Source organism: Rhynchophorus ferrugineus, unplaced genomic scaffold, assembly GCF_030347505.1.
Source record: "Rhynchophorus ferrugineus isolate W39M unplaced genomic scaffold, kcgeb_rfMv2 rfM3, whole genome shotgun sequence".
Taxonomy (NCBI): Eukaryota; Metazoa; Arthropoda; class Insecta; order Coleoptera; family Curculionidae; genus Rhynchophorus; species Rhynchophorus ferrugineus.
In genome coordinates this window covers 60,591,923-60,613,832 of record NW_027472582.1, presented here as the reverse complement: position 1 = coordinate 60,613,832, position 21,910 = coordinate 60,591,923, and the positions used below count along the sequence as shown (strand labels likewise).

Here is a 21,910-nt window from a genome sequence, read left to right as displayed (position 1 = left end):
AGCGTGAACTGACTGAATACACAAAGAAGCTGTGGATACCATATAAGTTACCAATGAGCCGAATTTCCACCTGCTGAATCGCAACCGAATCGATGGTGACTGATGATGATGATGATGAAAAATGGATCACTTGTGACAACATCAGCACATATATATTGGGCAGTGGTAGTGCCAACTCGCCACCCCTACCTTATTGTAGTCTAAATCATGTGATTACCAGGTGGTACTCCTTCCCATAGCAAATATTTTGCCGGTGAAAAATTCTCTGCAAGACAGGCTTGTAAAAAACCATTGTTCCAGTTTTTTTAAATAGGGCCAAGAGAAATTACATTCAAACGGCAATAAGTTATCAAACAAAATGGCGAATATTTGACTTCATACAAAAACAATCAATTTCTTTTTACTACATCTTTTAAATATTATATTATTCATTTAATATAATATTGCAACAAAATAGCCAATATGGGGACATTTTCGTTCTTAAAAACCCCATCATCTATATAGATATATCATGAAAACTAACAAAATTAGATATATTATTATAACAAAATAGTACCTGATTTCCAAAATCCAGTTCCTCGAACCTAAAGCTTTCGAATTTTTTCTTGATTTTCGTTTGAAGTTTTCCTCTGCAATACTTTATAATATAACAATTCAAACTTGGCCACAACTGCGCGATAATCTGAAAACACCATCCTAATTGATGTAATCGACTTTTAAATTACCTACTTACCTCATTTAACCATTCAGCTTTTTCTTTATCTGGAAAAGTTACCTAAAAATTGTTTACTATTGCATATCATTTTAGTTTATGAAATTAAGGTGAATATTTGTAAAAGCAGTCTTTTTAGAAGTGGTATAATAATTTCGATAAGGCTGGCAATTGATTGGTATAAGACTACTGGATTAGTATTGGTAGTTAGTTCAGGTTTATAATGAAGGAAATTTTAACAGAGTAACATAATACTTAAAACTATAAATGATCTTAAGTAACAAACCCGAAATCTTATAGAACAAATTCGATCTGCTGTAAAAGAACCCTCTGGAAATCACGGACCTTCTCAATCTTAAAGAGATGCATTATTGAAAGAACAAGCCACTCAAAACAATTATCATGTTGATGCACAGTCAATAATAATAATAATAATAATAATGCACATAGTGTTGATATTTACATTTGGATTATTTACATGTTTTAAAATAGCACAAATAATTATGCATAATAAAAACCTAACTAACCAGCAGAACCAGTCAACTCTTACAGTCCTATCTCGCTCTTAACAGGTCAATTGAAAAGCTCCGGCTGACACATAAATGGGGTTACTAGAATTAAATCGATATGTTTTTAGTTAGCCCTAACCCTCAAAAGATGCGTGTATAAATTTGACAACTGTCGGAACATTAGTTTGTGAATTATAGCATTTTGAGTGAAACAACTTTTGTTATTGTGAAAAAATTGATAAAAAGGAATTGCACGTGTTGATAAAATATTGCTTTTTGAAGGAAAAAATACAGTTGAAACAAAAAATTGGCTTAATGCCAAGTTTCCAGACACTGCCCCAAGAAAATCAACCATCAAGGATTGGTATGCTTAGTTTGACACGGTGAATGTAGTGGACGCCCAAAAGAGGTTATTACCGACGAAAACATTTAAAAAAATCCACAAAATGATTTTGAGTGACCTTAATTGAAATTGAATGAAATACCAGACACTCTAAACATATCAACTGAATGTGCACATCATCTCATTCACGAATATTTGGGTATAAGAAAGCTCTGTGCAAAATGACCGCGCGCTCACTTTTGATAAAAACAACGTTGATGATTCAGAGCAGTGTTTAAAGATGATCAAGCATAATAAACCCGAGTTTTTGCGTCGATACGTGACAATGGATAAAACATGGCGACATCATTTCACTCCGAAGTCCAATCGACAGTCATCCGAGTGGACTGCACACGATAAACCCGCTCCAAAGCCTGGAAAATGCTACAGTCGGCTGGCAAGGTTATGTGGTCTGTATTTTGGGATGCGCATTGAATAATTTTCGTTGACTATTTGGGCTTCGAGTTGCTTTCTCATTCACCATATTCTCCAGATCTGGCCCTCAGCGACTATTTCCTGTTCTCATATTTCAAAAGAATGCTCACTGGAAAAACAATTTCCTCGAATGAAGAGGCGATTAACGAAACTGAGGCTTATTTTGAAGTAAAGGACAAATCATACTATAAAAATGGTATTGAAAAGTTGGAGGGTCGCTATAATCAGTGTAGCAACCTTGAAGGCAATTATGTTGAATAAAAAAAACTAATTTTGCCAAAAGAATGTGTTTTATTATGGTAGGCCGGGAACTTTTCAATTGACCTGTTACCTCCATTATCCACATTATTCAAAAAAAGTACAAGTGATAGTCAACAAGATGCGAAATGTATAAGGCAAATACAACTTGATAGTTCCAACTCTATCCATGTTGATTTTGCCGTGCAGCGAAATGACAAAAAATTAATTATACTCCATAGCGAATGTCCAATTCCTCAAGAAAAATCACCGAAATACCTCGGCATCCATCTCGATGGTATATTGAGTTGGAAATATCACGTTAGACGAAAAATAGAGCAGATCAAGTCAAATCATCATCAGACTCATATTCAAAGAGCACTGCTGATTAGTCGGAAGATAATCCCAACTTAACACAAAATCAAAGAGGTTGGTTGGAGACAATGGAGTTGCACTAAAACATCAAACTAACTACTAGTTGGATTACTAACGCACGCAAAACAAAATTTTAAGATTGCCAATGCTTATCGCTACGTAACCAACGAGAAACTAAACGATGACCTCGAACTCAAATTGATTTACGAAGTTATCCAAGATTTTGCCTTAAAACATGAAACGTGGTTACTAATTCATAGTAATGTGGAAGCAATAAGCTGGCTACTGAACAACACGAAAGAAGTCGGAAGATTGAAGCGAATCAAGGTTCACCAACTTGTATAGTGTATAAGTGTTTACGCTTAACTTTAGTGTCAGTCATAAAATTTAATTTTAATTTTGGAAAAATATACATTATCCCTCACTCAGTTTTCTTGCATATTGATCCAAGCACAACAGATCAATAGTAATAACTTAATTTGTTATTTAAGATTGTATTAAACATATTTCGTGTAATATGAAATAAAAATATATGTAGCGGTGTTACCTTTGGAATTAAAGCTTCTCAGACATTGACTTTAATTTCATTACTTTCCCTGTATCTCTATGTGGTATCATTCTTTGAGAAGTCATAGATGTTACCGACTTACGAATGAGCTATTCTACATCTCTATCCATCGCACCATTTCAATCATATCAACTCAAATATTCAATTCATTATTTACTTACAATAAAAAATTTTAAAAAATTATTGCACTAAACAATGTATCGAAATAATTTTATAGAGAAAATTTTTATGATCTATATTTGCCATGTTACTGTATCCATGTTACTGTGTCCAATAATATGTCTAGATAGCTGTTTTAAAAATAACATATTTTTTTAATAGGTCGGAAAAAAATTTAGACACCGTTAAAAAGTGAAAAAGTACATTGGATGCTAAAATACAACGGTTCCAATAACAATGGATTTTGTTATAACAATGAATTGAGTTAAATAGTTTATTTTATATTATTGAATATTTATTGTTCAACTTACTATATAACATGTATACCTTGTTAATAGAGAGTCTTTATTTACATCTTTGATGCCAAATACAACGAATTCAATAACAGTCGTTTTTTAGAAGAATGAATTAACTCAAACAGTTAATTTTTAAATATTTAATATTTATTGCTCAAGTTGTTTATAACATATATAGCTTGATAATAATAATAGAGAGCTAATTTAATTGTAAGCTTCATTGTGATATTAAACAAATTTATAAAATATTATTGTTAAATGTTATTAGCAAAAAAATGTTTCGACTTTTTTGGTAATATTTTAATTCCACTTTGGAACAACAACGCATTTCTTAGGCCTGTCTAAGAACATCCCATCCATTTAGTTTCAAGTTAAGGGTCTCAGTAATAACCTTATACTATATATGCCAGATTGTTATGTCTTGATTAGTAGAATATTATCTTAGACCTGCAACTTTAACGAACCTAACAGAGGAAAGTTTAATCGATGTTTTTAGTTGCCAATTTAGGTCTGTTTTGCCTCAAAACAGGCCTGTCACCAGTTGCTGTCCACTCAGATGATGATCGTTTTGATTCCGGAGTGAAGTGATGGATCCATATATTATCCATTGTCATATATCAGTGCAAAAATTCCGGTTTGTTACGTTTACACATGACCAAACACAGCTCAGAATCATCAACACGTTCTTATTTTTGGTCAACAGTGAGCAAACGCGGCACCCATTTTGAACAGAGCTTTCTCATAGTAAAATGCTCATTCAATATAAAATTAACACGTTCTATTAATATCTTTGCGATGTTGTCTAACTCATGCAACCTCACTTTTCGATCATTCAAAACGATTTTGTGAATTTTTTTGATGTTTTCTGGTATTACCACCAGATTTAGACGTCCGCTGCGTTCTGCATCATCGATGTCTCTGCGATCACCTTTGAAGTCAGCAACCAATGTTTTATTGTTGTTTCTGATGGTGAGGAGTCCTTATAACACTTTTCAAGCTATTGCTTCTATTGAAAGGTATTTTTCCCATCAAGAAGCGGTGTAAAATTAAAACACTAAATTATTTTTCATCCATCCTTTTGAAAATAATAAAAGTAGTGTCTCTCTTAGCATAATGACTCACAAACTTATGAGTATAATATCATGAAATTTTTTTAACAGCTCTGTTTTGAAGATTAGTACTAACTGGAAAAGCGGTATATGCAATAAAAGTAGCGCTATCTATATGTGTTAGGCTTGTGAATAATGATTATTAATTCGTATTAAAACATAAATGCAAAAGTACTTCATACCAGTTAGGTGATTTTTCTTAAATGCTTCAAAATATATTTACTATGAGTTAGTATTTGCTTAACTTACCCATGATGGCAACTCCTTTACAATGTTTAGTACATCGCTTTTCGTCATTTTACTGGCTTGTATCTTTTTTTGGATTCTCTCACCACTCTCAGACTTCCAGTTTTCATACCACACCAACGAGCATATTGCTATAAGAGGCAATATGATTGAAATGCTGCAATAACATACTAGGTAACCAAGAAGAAGTAGGGATATCTAAAAGGAGTAAAAAGACATAATACTATAACAAATATCAAGATAACTACTAATGTACAACTGTCATTATATTTATAATTATTTGAAAATATTGAGTATAGAAAAAATATAATTCAATATACTAAAATTTATATCATATATAAAATAATGAGTTCAGAAAATCTTTTTCTTGTTTTTTAAAGCAAATTTTAAATAGATTTGGATACATTTCAAACATAATTCAATGATGAATCAATGGCCATTTTCGTCGTCTCTTTTCTGGTAAAATCGCTATTCGGTCACTGTAAGACTTCAGATATTTATGCGCGAAAAACTAATCCAAGGTAGTTTTCATAAGTCTTTTGAAAGCGGCTTTAAACCACTAAGAGGTAATTTTCTATGGTATGTTACCTTTCAAACTTGCTATATCATGGCTTTATTCAATAAGTATCACTAGAGATATACGATTTCAAGCTGTCCATTAGGAAAAATAGAGATTGCTATTTGCCTAAACTAATGTTTTTAGTGTTTAATTTGTATTTAACAATTCAGAGAAATCCCTAATGTGGCAGTACGTATAGACGACATGGCAGTCTCATTATACGAATATCCAATAACAGCATCTAAGAACCTCCGAATTCACCTTAATAAACTACAACTGTGGCAGAAAATATAGGGAATCAAAGCAAATGAAACTTCTACTTTGCCTAAAACAACATGCCCACTAGTGAATATAAATAATTGGCAAATCCCTCAGGCGGTGGATTATAGATATCTTCGCACGCATATAAATTAAATTATTATTATAATTATTAATTATAACTTAAAGTTGGATTAACACATGGGTTGAAAAGTCCTGTTCTAGTTTTTTTTGCATTCACCGCCTTTTCAGTTAATACTAACCTTCAAAAGATAGCAGTTAAATTCAAATTTCAAAAAAGTATGATATTCTACTCATACATTTGGGAGTTATTATACTAAGAGTGACACTACTTTTGTTATTTTCAAAACAATGGATCAAAAACAAATGGTTGTTTTAATTTTACACTGCTTCTTGATAGGAAAAATACCATTCAATCGAAGCAATGGCTAAAAAAATGTTATAAGTACTTCGCTCCATCAGAAACAACAATAAAACGTTGGTTTGCTGACTTCAAACGTAGTCGTAGAGACACCGATAATGCAAAACGCAGTGAACTTCCAAATAATCGAAAAGTCAAGTTGCGTGAGTTAGCTAACATCGTGAAGATATTAAAAGAAAGTGTTGGTTTTACACTACATGAACATTTCACTATAAGAAAGCTCTGTTGCAAAATGGGTGCCATGCTTAAACGTAACAAATCGGAATTGCTGCATCGATACGTGACAATGGATGAAACTTCACTCCGAATCAAAACGATCGTCATCTGAGTGGACACCAAAAGGTGACAGACCTATTTTAAGGAAAAATATAAATCATTCTACAAAAGTGGTATTGCAAGAGCAGCGCTGGGATGACTGTGTGACTCTTGATGGAGATTACGTTAATGAATGGAGCCAATTTTGAACAAATAAAACTGCGTTTTCTTTGATGACACTTCGAAAAAGTATTAGTGCGTACCAAAAAGCCTAGACCAAAACATTTATATATTAACTTTAGGGTATGATTTAGTATAAGATTTAGAAGAAATAAAAAATCACTTCATGAAGTGGTTTTCTACATGTCATGTATATAATAGTTATCATAAGATATACTTACTGACCACTGACCAGATTATTGAACCACTAAGCGTAATAATGAAAACACAGTTAACATAAATTCAAACAAGTCAAACAGCCAGCCATTTGAGCCAGTGGTTTCACAATTGATAACACTACTCTACACATTTGCAAAAAAAGAAATAGTGCACAGAGTTCGCTAGGAATAGTGTGAACCTAGCCATTCGGTTTCTTCTTCGGATGTCACCACCAAAGCAGTATTTTGTTGAATTTAACTCTATTTATATTTAATCCGATTTAAAAATAAGTGTAAAAGAGGAAAATAATAGAAGAAATTTTTTTTATCTTGATAACGCAGCTGTTCACATAGTTCAAAAAATGTTTCTAAAATCTATGAACTAGAGCATGCATTGTTCTAACAAGCAACTTATTTGTAAAAATTAACGTCTTTTAACTTTCTGATCAGGCAAAGAGGTAACAAATGCCATAGAATGGTATTTTGCAGGGTTTGTGAAAAAACACTATAATGATGGGATTCAAACATTGTAAAACTGCTGAAATAATTGTGTTGAATTCTAAGAAAAGTCTTGATAAATAAAGTCACTTTGGACACTAGTATGTCTAAGTTAACAAATAAAAAATATAGCGCCATTATGAACAATTTGCCACGAAAAGCATTGATCATGTTGACATATATATTCAATGCCTATTTGAAATTGAAGCATGTTCCAGTATGTGTTGAGGTTATTCGAATAATTTTGCTTAAAAAAAACCTGACAAACCGGCAGAATAAGTTGAATATTACAGGCCTATTTCGCTGCTACCTGCGATATCAAAATTATTTCACAAACTGCTGTTAAAACATATCAAACCATTTAGTGAATTACCAGATTTCCAGTTTGGATTTCGAAATCACCACTTGACAATCGACCAAGTGTACAGAGTAACAGCGGTTGTTAAAAAGGCATTCGAAAAAAAGAAATACTGTCCTGCAATATTCCTGAGTGTCTCAGAAGTTTTTGACCAGGTATGGTATTTGGGATTAATCTACAAAATGAACAAATTGTTCAAGGCGCACTCTCAAGACTTAAACCGGAGCCACTCCTAAATCTGCTCTATAATCAATGCACCCAAAACAAAGTTCCAGGATCAATTACCAATGCTTATCGCTACGTAACAAACGAAGAGCTGCACGATGACCTCTAAATCAAATGGATACACGAATATAAAGTTGCTAAATCACAGCAACGTGGAAGCAATACAGCTACTGGACAACAGGCAGGAAATCAGAAGATATAACACAAACTTGTTTAGGGTATAAGTGTATTCTTAACTTTAGCTTAAGTGGCTTAGTTTTTAATAATCCAGTACTCGCCTTGGTTGTGTATTAATACTAGTACCACAGATAAGAATAAATAAGAATAGACAGAATAAATTAATTTGCAAATTAAGATTATACTAAGCACATCTAATGTGAGATGTAATTAATTTAAAAAATATGAACAATTGCCATGTGCCTATATTATTGAATGAAGCTCATTTTTGTCTTGAAGATCTTTTAATAAGTTAGACTAAGAGCAAGTATTGAAAAATTCAGTGCATTTATTTGCGTTGTCGAACTTACACTCATTTCATCGCCATGCTTACTCATTGGAGTATTGAAGAGCCCTACTAAGTTATTTTTGTGACCTCTGTTAGAAGTTTTTGACCTGAGTCAACTTTGGTTTGAATAGTAGTTTTAGCGATCGATATAACTCCAATAATCCACAGACATTTGGTGCATTTAATAAAAATATCCATCGATCTATTTATATTATGGATCAACAACGAGTTAATTGAAATTGCTTCCGCAAATAATCGGAAGTTGATGCTCCCTTAAATAGTTAAGGGTGTAATTATCTAAATTTATCTAAACAAAAACCAAGAGATACCCCACCCTGATATCGATGAAAATTTATTGGGAGCGGCTAGTCTGTTTAGTTTGTTGACCATTTTAACATATTAAATTTTGTCCTTTAACAATTCAGTACTATGTTTTTATTACGGCATTTATTCAAGATTTTTATTTTTAACATAAGCTTAACTATCGTTAACTTTTTGGTCAAATTAACATTTTTAAATCTAACGAGGTTTTTTTTTTTCATGGCATCATTTCATTCATGAAGTTGTTGTCAAACAACAATTTGTATTAAATACAAATGACAGTATCATTAATGTAAAATTATTCGGTATTTTTACGATATAATAATTTTAACATGATAAATATTCATAATATATTCTTGTTTTATGGATTTAGGTAGCCCACTATCGAGCTTTAAAAGTTTGTATTTATTTTGTTGTCTTTTGATATAATATATTAATAATAATTTTCTGTCACACCTATATTAATTTTAATATTATAAAAATGGTCCCGTTATATAACTCGATATATTTTGTTCCATTTACATGAGTTTATTTACAACTATTTATAGTTATTTTAAACGTTTTCTATCAGTTACCATGAATTTATTTAAAACATAATGTTAAGATTTACTATTGAGTTTTTTTCGCTGGCCAAATATTAAATTGAATACTATAGATTCGTAATATATGTTTTAATATAGCAGATAACTAGGCATATGTTTTTCATTTTATCGATCCTGTCTATGTGTAAAGAACACATGTAATAAGCACTCACCCGTTTGAATAATATCACAGCTATTTTCACATGCATGTTTTCTGGTTTTCGTTTCACAATAATTGGACTATCATCATCACTATCATCAGATACATCCGACTGCTGGTTTTCTGTGAAGCTGTCGGCATCGACCGAGTCTGCAGGCGTCTGCTCGTCGACTGGTTTATTTTCCATTGCGTTTTGAATTTCTTTTCCGTCCATAGATAACTAAAAATAATCATCATTCACCTATTAATTTAAATGACATAGGTCTTAAAGTCAATTAGTCTACGTTTTACTAATAACAAAATAACGTGTTATTTTTTTAACGCTAATTTAGTATAAAATCAAAGTCAAGGTTGTCTAGAAATCTGTTTGACCCGTACATGTTTTTTTTTGCAGGTTGTGGTTTGAATGCAAGCCATTATAACTAAGATGTAACAAAGGCGTTATATAATATCAATGATTAGTGATAATGCCACCTAGTGAAACACATATTTTAAACGGTGTTAATTAAAAGAGCTTTAGAATAGTTTTCTTTAATATTATAAAATTGATAACTAAATTAACATTACTGAACATTACATAAATATATTTTTCAATGATAAAACAAAGTTAGTAAAAATTCTAATTAATTCTTGAAAAAAATTGTTCTGCTATATTTTAGGGTCTCCTATTTACCAACCAGGATTTATCTGGATTAGACCTACAGTTTGACGTGGGTTCGGAAAAATGGTACTTGTTATTAAACCAACTGACTGGCGAGCGACCAGTGGAGAGACCATCCCAGAAGACATCCAGTCTTTCTCAGTCTGGTTAATGGCGTGAGTAGGATTATTTTCCTTGTCAGATTTGGCACTGTTGTCTAATGGACATTCTCAATTATAAACAATCATATACATACATTTTCAAGCTTATCACAGCAACTAAATTAATGTACCAAAGGCGTGATCTAATTTATTACCTATATTAATTTTTAAAAGCCTCAATCAGATTCAGCTGATTTATTTCTTTCATGTTACTAAATATAATGATTAAACGTTGAGATACTGATGACCGAATATAGAAAATTAAACTTAAATTATTAAAAAAATTAAATCATTCAGTAGGCTTTCATTTAATAAAAGGTGTGTTATGTTATTTTAATGAGAACATAAATAATGATTACTGACCTAGTTTATTGACCCTTGTCTAGAACATCGCTAATTTTTATTTTTATTTTTCGTACAAAAATTATACTAAAACTAAATACAATAGGCCGCGTTCTGAACCTCTTATTTTAACTATTCGACAACAAACTGCCTGCGTAGAAATCGTACCATTTTCCCATCGACATGCCGTAACGCAAATGGAAATAAATATGACGTAACATGTATTCCTTCGGCGATTAGAAAAATGACGCATGATGAAATGGCGAAGGAGCGAGAGAGACAACACAATGCTGTTTTCATCGATCGCTCAAGGTGTAACAAACAATTAAATGACACTTATGGTAACCCTAATCGTTTTCTATTAACTTGAGTAATACCTATATATAACAGGTGGTAAAGATACAAATTAACATTTGTTCATGTATATTAACTATTATATACGAATAATGAAAATTAATTCATGGTCATAAAACATATTTATAACAACGGATATATCAACATTTTATGTTCATCCTTCAGTTTAGGAGGTCTAACAAAACAAAAAGGACACCTAATTAACAAAAATAATATAAAGCTTCACTTACAAAATATTGTTCAACTGGATCACCGTTTTCACACAAAGCTCATGTAACATAGGCACATTCAGTAATAATTAACTAACGTGCATTATTTACGGTTAATAATATAAATCTGAATCAATCATTTTAATATGTTGATATAGCTTTATACATTTTTATCTTTATTTACCATCAGATGTAAGATGGAATTAGTAAATTTTTGGAACGAGTATTAGAGCAAATTTGTTCGAATCAGTTATAACCTGAAAATACGGCAATAATAACAAAACATTCACTGTAAACAATACAATATTAACATAATTTTTTACAAGGGTTGTTCCAAGACTAAAACATTTCATGAATTACAATTCCATTCAACTCAGGTTATGCAACTAATAAACAAATCATCAAAGCAACGGCGCCATCTCTGGGCCGATACTTTAATTACAAGTGACTCGTGAATCAATTCAAAGTCCTTGTGGATAACAAAAATCAATGATTTTTAAAATTATGTTAGTTAAAACTATTTTTTTTTTGAAAAATAATATTATGAAATACAACATATAGACCTTTATACCTTAATATATTAGTATATAATATTATATCGTATTTATGCAACTCATACATATTATTCGATTTACTGGCTAGCGCCATCTATCGATATAAAACTTATAACATAAATAGTTTATAACAATCTTTTTTAACGAAATCAAATTCCTTTTAGGCAATTTTTTATATTTGTATTAACAATTTTATTTTATTGTATATTTTGTCAATTTATTGAAGAAAAATATGGGGAGCGAAATTTGTACTTAAGAAGTAAATATTCTATAAGTAATCTACGTATTAGCTGCAGTAAAGCAGGTTTTGGTTTGTTCTCAGAATGTACTTTAGTACTGTTTTGGCTATACTATTATAATAGAATAAATTAAACAAGTCCCCAAATGAACAATGGCGAAGCATTCGAAACAGTTGGCTCATCAAATATTGAAAAAAGAAATCAATGAATTAGACGCAAAAATTGATAGACTAAATAAACAGAATGAAGACGTCATCACGGAGACATTATCCATGTACAAAACGGCACAAAAAAAGAAAAGAAAAGCCCAAATTATACATATGAAGACTCCCAACTACAAAAAGGGAAAACTATTCAAGAAGATCAGATACCAACTGGTTACAGATCACTGGAGAAAAAAAACACTTCGGTACAGTCATTAGAGGGATTATCGAACGAATCCCAACAGAAGAAATGAAACAAGATCTCATCTTCCAAGGATTCTTCTCCATTTATATTGAATTATGGTCAATGGTCCAGGCAGTATTCAACCTGTCATCAATCTATGTAACATTCTCTACTCCAAAACCTGTAAAGAGTCTTGTTTTGAAACTAGTTTTCCATGTCCTGTTCTTCCTTTTTACTACCACAGAATATATATAATTATCAGTCGGTGCGGAGCCCAAACAATACAAAAATAATAATATAATTTTGTGACATATACACAAAGTTAAATTAAGAACACAACAAATCTAATTTGTTGGTCGTACCGACTTCAAACTGATCACTTGGTAGTAGCTAAAGTAATATTGTAAAAAGATAAATAGGTTTAGGCCAGTATTAAGCTAAATTGTGCAACATACATAGTAAAATATAAAATACGTGTAGTAGATAGGTTAAATGAGGTTTTGTTTATTTTTATTTAGTTATTATAACGATTATTATGTACATATTTTATTTTGAAATATTTTTTTTCTGTTAAATAAGTTTGATATTATTTTACTTTTTAGTGAGTTCCTTATTTATTTCGGTTTTAAGTCGGTTCAGTTTTTTTTGTTAATATATTTAATTTTTATCTTTTTAGTGTTAGATATTTATTCAATAAATTATGCAGTTATTATATTAAGTATTATAACGGGTAGGCCAAGTAAAGGTGCAGACCGTATGAGGAAAAATAGGAATAAAGAAACAATGATTGAAAATAAAGAACGCTTCAGGCCCCGGGGTCCGCTACCTAGCCTAGGTGATTTGACAAATATTCTATTAACTAAACTAAATCAAAAAGTTATTGACCCTCCCAGGAATTAGAACGCTCTAATCATTACACCATAGAAGCAGTTGTCTAGTATGTTCTTACGATGTCTTGTATGCTATGGTTAGTGCTTAACAAGCAAACTGAATGGCTTCTGATTTTCCGACACATCAGCTCAGCAATAATATTATACACAAATATCTGATTATTTTAGATAAAAAAATATGTGAATACTTGGGGCATTCCCTCAATTCCCCGCTTTCCCCCATCAGATCTTAACTTGGTTCCAATGGGACCATCTCTGGAGTGCACTCTTTCGAATAAATGCTATGTATTATCTTACTTTCTATACTGTAAATAATCGAATAATTCCATCATGTCCAATACCAAAAAAAAAACACAATTTAATTATTTAAAATTTTTATTTAACAAGTTGCTATAAAGTAAACAAAAACAATTAAAAAAAGCTACAATTATAACGGATTGTTCAGCATTGAACACATTTTTTCAGAGAGGCATGTTCGTATAACACGGAAATATTTAATTATAATTAAAATACAGTTCTGAAATAAGTTTAGTTTGACTTACATATATTATTAGACATTTTTATCTTAATTATCCTCTGATTTATGGTACAGTTTAAATAATTTCGTATGGGATAGCACTAGACTCAATTTGTCCAAATCAATTATAACCTAAAATGAATAAAATATAGACTAATTAGTATAATTCACAGCAAAAAATAAATAATGTATATAAAACTATTTATTAATTAAAATTCAAAATTATTTTGATGATATATTATCAAAGATTATATGTTATTGATATCGAAATTTTTATAATGACTATAAAAATTAAAATATTTTATAATTATTGTTCTTGACTTTATTATTCTTTTCAATTCATTTTTATTTTCGTTACCTGAGATATGCTACTATTAAATATTATTCCGTAATATATTTATATATTAATAATATAAAAGAGAAAATTAAAATGATGACGTACGCAACGATCACAAAAATATTGTGTATATTGAATCAAACCGGATTAACGTATTTCATATAAATGATAATTTTTATAATTTATTTGGTAAAATATGACCGCAAAATATAGCAGTTCGCTATGATAAGTTGAACACTAATCAGAGAAAATTACGTCAGTGTTTAGTAACGGATGCTGTATATTGTTGTTTTAAAAATGTGTTAAAAAAGGTCCTTGATCTGGAAAATATATCGATTTCCTAAAAAAAAACACGGTTTTTGATGTTCTTTCTTTTTATAATTAGATATATCGGCATTTTTGCAAGGAACTTAAGATTCAAACTTTTCGATAATTTCTAAATTTCTTGATTGTTTAATCATATTATCAACTTGTATACATACTATACACTTATTATATTTAGTCATTATATTTCACAATTCGCAAAATAAAGCGTTCTGATACTTTCTCGCCCACTCGTTTGATTGTTTGCTAATTGTATATTGACATCATCTGATAACGGTGAGCATTTTGGCATGAATATAATTCTTAAGCCTTATTCTTTGAGAAATAATGTAATTTAAGAATAATCTATTCAAAGTTTTTTATACATACGTCAAGATGGTTAATGTATTGCTTGCCGCAATTTGTAAATTTGTTTTAGAATCAGACAATATTTTCCTTCTCATTTTATTCTAGTTAAAAAGAGACACAATACTGTCAAATTAGTTCGAAAACGTAAACGAGTCAGCCTGTCAAAATCGTCTGGTTGTCAGACGTATGCAAAATTCTTGAAAGTAATAGTTATAAGAAGTTAGAACTCTAACCTATAAACTATTGTGGCTGTACAATTAACTGTAGTTTTTAGATGTACTATAATGTTAAAATAAATTATATTTCATAATATTTTTGTTCAATTATTTTTTTAGATTAGAATTTTTTTGGATGTCAAAGCCAAAAAGAACTAAAACTCAGAGTTGATGCGACAACATTGCCATATTTTGATGTCACAAATTTATATGACATATGTATAAAATAACTTTGAACAGACTATATCTCCTTAGCCCTCTAATATTAATTTTAAAGGATTTTTTTTAATTTGAAGCTTTATTGTAAAAAATCGGTACAATGTACAATACAATTCAAGGTATTGTTCATCAATAGCCACAATTTTTTTCCCATCTTTCAGGCAATTTACAGATTCGATCTCGAAAGAATGATATATCCTTTGAGGCTATCCACGATCAAATTTTTTGGCATCTTCATAAGAAATGAAGAACGGTTTAGACATATCGTAACTCGTATGTCGGAACAAGCAGTCATCAGAAGGGGCAAGATCTGAAGAATACGGCGGTGAAATGTTCTCACCGGTTTTGCAATATGTGGTCGAGCGCTCTTTCTCACATTCGATGATCATTCACCTTTAAAATTGAAATAATAAAGTTAAACTTCCTGTATATGTGACTTACTAGGACCAAATTCAAGTATTTTTAACGCACTGAAAAAAAGTTTGTTCACACTTCGACGATATGACATATTTTCATCATATGTGATGCTTGTCAGTGAGGTTTCAACATGAAGTTAGTTACAAATGTACTCGATGCGATTTAATAAACAGTAACACCTTCTATTATATATCCTTTAAAATTAATATATAGGCTTAATAAATTATTATAGAATTTTTCAAATTTAGTGTCATCGCAATCGACGTGATCTTCAAATATATAATTAAGAAGAATTAAGAATCAATAGTGGAATATTATTTATGGACCATACAGATTTTACTTACTTTCTCAATCGTTTCGTTCTTAAGCATTTTTTCTTCACAAACTGATACTTCCAAGTGCTTTCTGTTCAGTTCATCGTTGGAAATGAAGAATTCAAAGGTTTCGTCAAAAATAGGATCTTTTCCCGTTCTTATAACCTGAAAACATTTTGATACTTATTGTTGAACTATTTATTTTAAAAATTATGTAAGACTATTTTAAATAAGGCAAAAATTTAGAGTACAAACTGATCTCTCTTGTACATTTCTTAGAAAATAGAAGTACTTGATTTCTAAAGGGTCTATTGTTTTAATACATACCTCCGTTTTTCGTTTGTTATCTTTGTGTCTATCTGGTAAAAGATATAGTTTAACGTATATGCTTTTGGTTTCATCAAAATGTAAATCTCTGAAACAAAAAGAAAATAAAGAAATAAGAATTTTTCAGGATTTAAATTTAAATTCTTTGTTTCCCATAGAGAAAAATATATGTATAGTCCAAGATTGTATGAAAGTTAGACCTACATTATTTAAGAAAAATGAAATATATGTTTTTAAACTATGGACTATTAAAAGAGCAGTTTAGACGAATAAATTTTTTTTATATTCTAAAGTTTCCTTTTTACCAACGACTTTGTTACCAGTTTGTTACGAGTGACCAAATTAGAATTCATCCCAGAAGACATTCGGTCTTACTCAGCCTGGTTACTGGCGTGACTGGGATCATTTTGCTTATCGGATTTTGCACTCTTGTCTAGGAGAATTACAAACATTAAACAATCACAAACATAAATTTACAACCTTTCAAAGTAGGATTCGAACCAGCGACTATTGCAACAGCAGGAGGACCGTACTGTGGCAATTACCACTGCGCCAACCAAGCCGGTAATAGATAATTTTAAACAATTATATTTTTCACCTGTCAAAATTATTTTTGTTATAACATTTTAATAACTGTGATAATGATTTTTTTAACATTATAAGTGCTTCAATTAAAGATAAAGTCGTCGGTGACAACTAAACAAAACAAAATCTAAAGTAAATATATTTTATATTTTAGGAGCATGATCTAATTGTTAGCAAATTTCATATAAAAAAATAAAAAATAATCTTAATCTAGAATTCTTAACCATTGGTTTCTGTGACTGGTTCGTGTTTCGTGAAGGAAAAAACTCAGATTTTGGGGCTATAGAGTCATCTAGGATTAATTTTGGCAAATGTGCCAGCTGCGCAAGTCCTTTATGTTTTGTGTGACAGGATGATTTGCCTACTTCTTCAACCAGTAATTTTAACTATGTGAAAAGAGATAAATAAGTCCAAAGCAAAATTGAAAGACAGAAAATAAAGCTCTCGTATCAACAAAACGTAGAACAAAAACAAATGACATACAATTGAAAAATTCACCTAATCCAGAGTTCACCATGTGCCAAGACTTTATGGCCATGAATATTCCGATATAGATGAATCTTTTAAACTAACATACAACTTTTTGCGGAGTATATCCCCCTTTTCATCGCCGGTCATAATATGCCATAGAAAACTCTTTATTTTCCCCAGGCAAGGAATCCAACTACAACACTGAAATAGTTCGCAATCGAATCACACTTATTGCGATCAAAAAATAGTAGGACTCTTAAGGCTTAAAATTTTAATTTCTCTAGTATTATCAAATCGAATTTGTTATTAACCGTTTTTTGTTTACTATAAATTTGTAATACTAATCGATGATTTCTCATTGAATTAAGCAAGAAGAATGTTAAAAAGAAACTATGCAAAAGGAGGATTACTAAAAAACTAGTGTTTTGTAGCGTATCGTATCGTTTTTATTGCAATTAGGAATCATCCGAAACTGTGAATAATAATTGTTGAATTGACAGGCAGTAAATGATAGGCAGCCGTGTTGTTTTGGTGGCTTCTGCTAACCTATTGTTTATTATAAAAAGTCTGATGCCAAATCTCCATTACAAATTACGCAGATGAGTAGCACGTACAAATTATAAAAATTTGTTATCAGGATAAGGATCGTTATGATTCCAATTTGGTACTAAGTCGTAATAACATAATGTAAAAGCCTTCAGACAAATACGTCATTCACTATTTGCGCATGTTCTAATTTTTCCAAATTTCCGGTACTCCTAGCTGTCACTTCACTGAGGTGACACGCTTTGTTGTTTACGAAAGTAATAGTTAGATGATATTATTTAGATTAATTTTACGCTATTTTATAGCATTACTCAATTATTTTGTTGACATAATATAATTATTTATTATTTAATAGAGAAAACAGGAGGCAATATGAAAACTCGCGCGTAAGATATGGATTATTAGTAATATATTATAATTTAGTAATACTAATTTGTAAATTGATATTGAACAAAGGGATATTTATGCTGAAATGAAATGACATGAAAGTAGAACTAGGCAATGGCCATCAAGAAATAAATCTAATAGTTAGACAGAGAGTGTAAAAGATTGATGCGTGGCTGTTGGAAAGACAATTACTGAACTAATCATATTATAAACATAAGTTGTAAACGCTTTTTCAAATTATATAACTTTCAGCTCATGAAAATAATAATAAATCAGTGTTCAGCGCCAGAATTGTATAGAGATATGTTCGTTGATATACTGAACTGACAGCTAAGGATACCGGAAATTCGGAAAAAATGGAAAGGAAAAAAAGAGTAAAGTGTCAATGTGCGTTTTAATTTATGCTCGAAATGTGACTGAATCGGAACAACTGGTTGACATTTAAACGAAGTTACATTCCTTATATATATAGTCTATCCAGCAAAACAGCCAATGCACGTCATCAACATTTATGACGTCAGTACGTCGCAATGTAACCTCTAATTACTATCACTAATGTTTTGAAGAATTTTGTACACATTTGACAACAGTGTCTACCAGTTCCAACACAAATTCAATTTTAGAGATTGTTTGGGTTATATGTTCCGACGTATCAGACAGCATTATTTCTCTTTTTAACAAGGATAAAATATAATTTTAATAGCATCAACCCACTCCTTACGCGTAAGTAGAACAAGTCAGATATGCGACTAAAATCATTTTATCAGTCTGAATCATTATTGATTATATCAATAAATTTTACAAAAGAACACACGGAAATTAGATCATGATAGTCAAAAATTAGTCAAACCAGGTTAAAGACATAATTTTAATTTACTATTAATCAATTGGCAATACTTATTGGTAGTAATATTTGAGATCCGATCATAATATTGACATTAAGATATGTTTTATATAAAACGTGAGACCTTGGCGGTAGGTGATTATGATTGTTCATAATTTTATAATCTCGTTTATATTGTTATCTATATATAACATATATTTTTGGGATTTCTACTTACACGATGAACTAATAATACTATAAATGGAAGCGTTAACCATAAATGCTTTATGGAGTAATAAATCCAATTAGAAATTTATAGAATATATCATATCAATTCGAAAAAGTATTTATGTGTTATACTAACTGATAGTGTTCTTCCACTATAAATGTTTCATTACTCATTATCATTATTTATAATGTTGGGAAACATAAAATGATAAATAATAATCATGAAATTTTCTGACTGTTTTTATACGTTAATAGTTTTGTTGTTACTAATTTGACGTTTTCAAACTAAAAATTAAAGATGTATATTCTTTTGTAATAGGTTAAAAGCCAATTAACATATAACTAAAATTACACCAGTTCTATTTATTCTATAAATAGTCTTAAAATACAATTTCAAAAAGTAATTTTACTGTCTTTCTTAATTACATCATCAATATATTAAGTCACCAAATTAATAAAACAAGATATGGTGAAGATATACCTCGTTATTTTCCAAATATTATTAAAATACGATAAAACGTAATTTTGCATTGCCCTTTGTAAACTAATATTGTGTGGTTTATTGGTGCAAGCATTTTAGTTATGTCTAGAGCTTCTATTTGACGTGGACTCTGATTCACGGTCATCGGTTTTAACCTTATCAACAGTCCAATAACCAACTTGGAGACTATCTTAGAAGATATCCGACATTATCCAGCCTGGTTACTGATGTAAGCAGATTTTTTTGTTGTTGTGATGATGCGCTTGGTGTTGATTTAATAGTGGGAGAATATAGTTTCTCTACTGATGAACAAGGTCTTGGTGAAGTTTGACTAAAAAATATTTCATTAGTATATGTTGACATGTAATGAGAATAGTTATCATCATTCACACGTTTTCTACTTTCTTTAAAAATATATATTAATCAAAAAGATTTATTCCGGACAAAGCATCATAATCCTTTTAAAACTTTTTCATTATTTCGAATGTTTGAACAAAAGGGTATTTATATAAAATAATATTTAATTTAAGTTTTTGCTTTTTTTACGTGTATTGAAATATACCTCTGCTGTTGGAAGAATGTAACCGAAATTATTAACGCTTACTCATCACTATCAATTCATAGTTAGTACTCGGAGAAATGTTTGATAGTAGCTGCTAGATCTTTCATTTTGATCAAATGTTGATTTCGCCACTGAAGATTTTGAAGAATTCGTCCACCGTTTATTGAACAGACATGTTCAAAGCATTGTAATTTGGGTCTTAGGATTTGTACCCCAACTATACATTAATTGACGTTATAATTTCAAAGTTTAACTCGATAATTAAGGTTCTACCAACCTAATGAAAAAAATTAGTCCGATATGTAAGATTTCAATGAAGTTTGCCAAAAAGTTTCAACAGTATTATATAACTTTTCACTGAATTAAGCAATATTTAAATTAAATAAACCGAGGAGAGAATATAAATCTCAACTGATATCCATTACACGTAAGCCAAAATCAATATGTTTATTAATTGTTTATAAAATATTCAAACTACAACTGGATAATAAGAAATAGAAAATAAGAAAAATAGATCGTTACAGCTATACGTTTCGCTTTTAATCACTATTAATGATCGCTAATAGATACTGAAAAACATTTATCATAATATTGACATGAAATTTCTTATAAAACGTGCGACCTTGACGGTACGCTGGATTGTTTATAAGATTTACGACCTGACTTCTATTATTAACTATAAACATATTTTTAGTGCTTTACTTATATGATCGACGAATATCACTATATGTGGGTGCGCCAATCATAAATATTTTATGAAGTTATAAATACAATTGGCTATTTACAAAATAGAACATATCGTTGGTAACAAATACTTTATGTATTAGATGTACTATAAATATCCTCATACCAGTTTTTCATCATCCATTATTATTATTATTCGTTTGTATGAAATAATTCTTCATTTTATTCTAGTTAAAAAGAGGTACAATGCTGTCTGATAATTTTGATTGCTTTTGAAAAAATACATTTAAAAGCATATAATAAAATCAAAGAAAACTTATTATTTCAATTTATGTATTTAGATGAGACATAGATATTTCAGAATCGGATCAATATACCCATATACTCATGGAAAGATGATAATAAATAATAAAAATAGTGCTATGACCACAAAAGTTAAGGACACAAGAACTAATCCTAAAAGGTAAATATGCTGTTAAAATGAGTTGTTAATTGGGTGGATTAGGCCTCCTGGGGATACAACTACATAAAAAGCGCGCCTAGAACTTTAACTCATAGGTGGCATGGAAAAGAGTTCAATATAAATATAATCAAACACAACCCAAACCTGCAAACTATTATAACTGTGTACTTAATTATAGTTTTAAGTCCTTCGATAATATATGCATTAGATCTACTATAATGTTAAAATAAATTATATTTGATAACAGTATATTTCTTTAATTATATTATTTAGATTAGATTTTTGAACAAAAAATAAAGGCATACATCCATACAACAAT

At 30.2% G+C, this 21,910-nt stretch overlaps 2 protein-coding genes and 1 long non-coding RNA gene across 11 annotated transcripts in view; 1 reads left to right on the top strand and 2 right to left on the bottom strand.

Moving 5' to 3' along the window:
- Positions 1–11,648, bottom strand: part of LOC143192971 (extended synaptotagmin-2) — a 21,592-nt gene extending 9,944 nt beyond the window's left edge. For 2 of the 5 annotated variants that reach the window (XM_076398854.1, XM_076398858.1), the window contains exons 1-5: positions 11,295–11,648; positions 9,581–9,787; positions 5,032–5,226; positions 734–775; positions 557–682 (exon numbers count right to left, since the gene is read on the bottom strand). In XM_076398854.1, coding sequence (XP_076254969.1) covers positions 557–682; positions 734–775; positions 5,032–5,226; positions 9,581–9,781 — 564 coding nt within the window. In that variant the 5' untranslated portion in view covers positions 9,782–9,787; positions 11,295–11,648. Of the gene's footprint in view, positions 1–556; positions 683–733; positions 776–5,031; positions 5,227–9,580; positions 9,788–10,731; positions 10,931–11,294 lie in introns of those variants that run through there. The other 3 variants (XM_076398856.1, XM_076398853.1, XM_076398857.1) reach the window with 3 other exon arrangements.
- The window catches only part of LOC143192978 (uncharacterized), a 27,617-nt gene continuing 15,750 nt past the window's right edge, over positions 10,044–21,910 (top strand). For all 3 annotated transcript variants that reach the window (XR_013004915.1, XR_013004916.1, XR_013004917.1), the window contains exons 1-2: positions 10,044–10,173; positions 10,227–10,383. This is a non-coding gene — a long non-coding RNA (uncharacterized LOC143192978). The remainder of the gene's footprint in view (positions 10,174–10,226; positions 10,384–21,910) is intronic.
- The window catches only part of LOC143192972 (extended synaptotagmin-2), a 35,820-nt gene continuing 27,610 nt past the window's right edge, over positions 13,701–21,910 (bottom strand). For all 3 annotated transcript variants that reach the window (XM_076398859.1, XM_076398861.1, XM_076398860.1), the window contains 3 exons: positions 16,362–16,449; positions 16,065–16,199; positions 13,701–13,992 (listed from right to left, as the gene is read on the bottom strand). In XM_076398859.1, the coding sequence (XP_076254974.1) occupies positions 13,909–13,992; positions 16,065–16,199; positions 16,362–16,449 (307 nt within the window). In that variant the 3' untranslated portion in view covers positions 13,701–13,908. The remainder of the gene's footprint in view (positions 13,993–16,064; positions 16,200–16,361; positions 16,450–21,910) is intronic.